At 23.4% G+C, this 1094-nt stretch overlaps 1 protein-coding gene across 1 annotated transcript; it reads right to left on the bottom strand.

Annotated features, from left to right (window-relative positions):
• Nucleotides 1–208: 208 nt before the first annotated feature.
• Nucleotides 209–984, bottom strand: LOC107885383. Its single transcript, XM_029492694.1, has 2 exons — nt 758–984; nt 209–696 (listed from the first exon to the last, which is right to left on the bottom strand). Exons 1-2 carry the CDS (start codon nt 954–956, stop codon nt 485–487), a joined length of 411 nt encoding a protein of 136 aa, XP_029348554.1. The 5' UTR covers nt 957–984; the 3' UTR covers nt 209–484.
• Between the last annotated feature and the right edge of the window lie 110 nt (nt 985–1094).

Genomic DNA, 1094 nt, shown 5'->3' with positions numbered 1-1094 from the left:
CTGGTCTATTAGGTGTAGTTAATCTACTGATTAGGTTTATGTCAATATAACTAAATTTTTTAATTTCTAAAAATTTTTTTAATTTTTCTTTGAATATTTCAAATTTTTGAAATAAATTTGTTTCCTTTCCAGGATATAAACTAATAAAATCTATATCAATCTAAAACAATGAAACAATGGTTATATTCTCATAAAAGTTATTATAATATATCAAGATTACTTAAAAGGCTAAAAATAAAACTAACCAAAATATGACCAGTGGGTTTGCTCAGACCTAAATATGTTGTCATCATATTAATATTTTTATTTTTTAACAACCGAAATTCTGATGTTTCTTTCCACAATTTATGTAAAATATTATCTGGTCCAATATTGTTTCGTAGCCATATTAATGAGTCTTGATAATCTTAAGCACAAACAAACAAACAAACAATATACAATAGCCATTACCTGCATATTTTTTTCTTAATTTTAATATATTTAATTAATTATGCTTTATACCTTCATCATTCAAATTAAATTCTTTATTGCCATCCGAATGTTTCCTTTTCGAGCCACTTATTTTTGTGATATCTTTTTTTATATTACAAAATTTATCGTATAATTTCCCTCTATTGGGACTAATAATATTTCCCTCTTTACAATATGGTATAAAATACAACTCTTCAGTTTCAGATGGAAATAATTCTTCAATTCCTTTAAGTTAGAAACATAATAAATATAATAATTTATTTTTAAAATTATAATACTCTCATACCCTTAGCTAATTCAATAAATCTTGTCCTATTTAAATTCTTATTGTTTTGAATTTGGTCCTTTATTATTACAGCTACCAATTTGTTCCTCATAGCACTATTTAAACAATGTTTTGATTCGTAAAACATCAAAACCATCTCACCATCTTGGTATTTTTTTAGGATATTTTTTATAACTATGGATAAAGATGAACTGGTCATTGTTGTTACAACTGTATCTACAATATCAAAATCATTTAAATATATAATATAAAAATATATTTACATAAACACTTAGGTATTCTGTATACGACAAAAGTTTGAATAGGTATACAAAATTTGTATAATAATATAATAGCA

The sequence above is a fragment of the Acyrthosiphon pisum genome, unplaced genomic scaffold (genome assembly GCF_005508785.2).
Source record: "Acyrthosiphon pisum isolate AL4f unplaced genomic scaffold, pea_aphid_22Mar2018_4r6ur Scaffold_608;HRSCAF=1060, whole genome shotgun sequence".
Taxonomy (NCBI): Eukaryota; Metazoa; Arthropoda; class Insecta; order Hemiptera; family Aphididae; genus Acyrthosiphon; species Acyrthosiphon pisum.
This window is presented reverse-complemented; position numbering and strand designations above follow the sequence as displayed.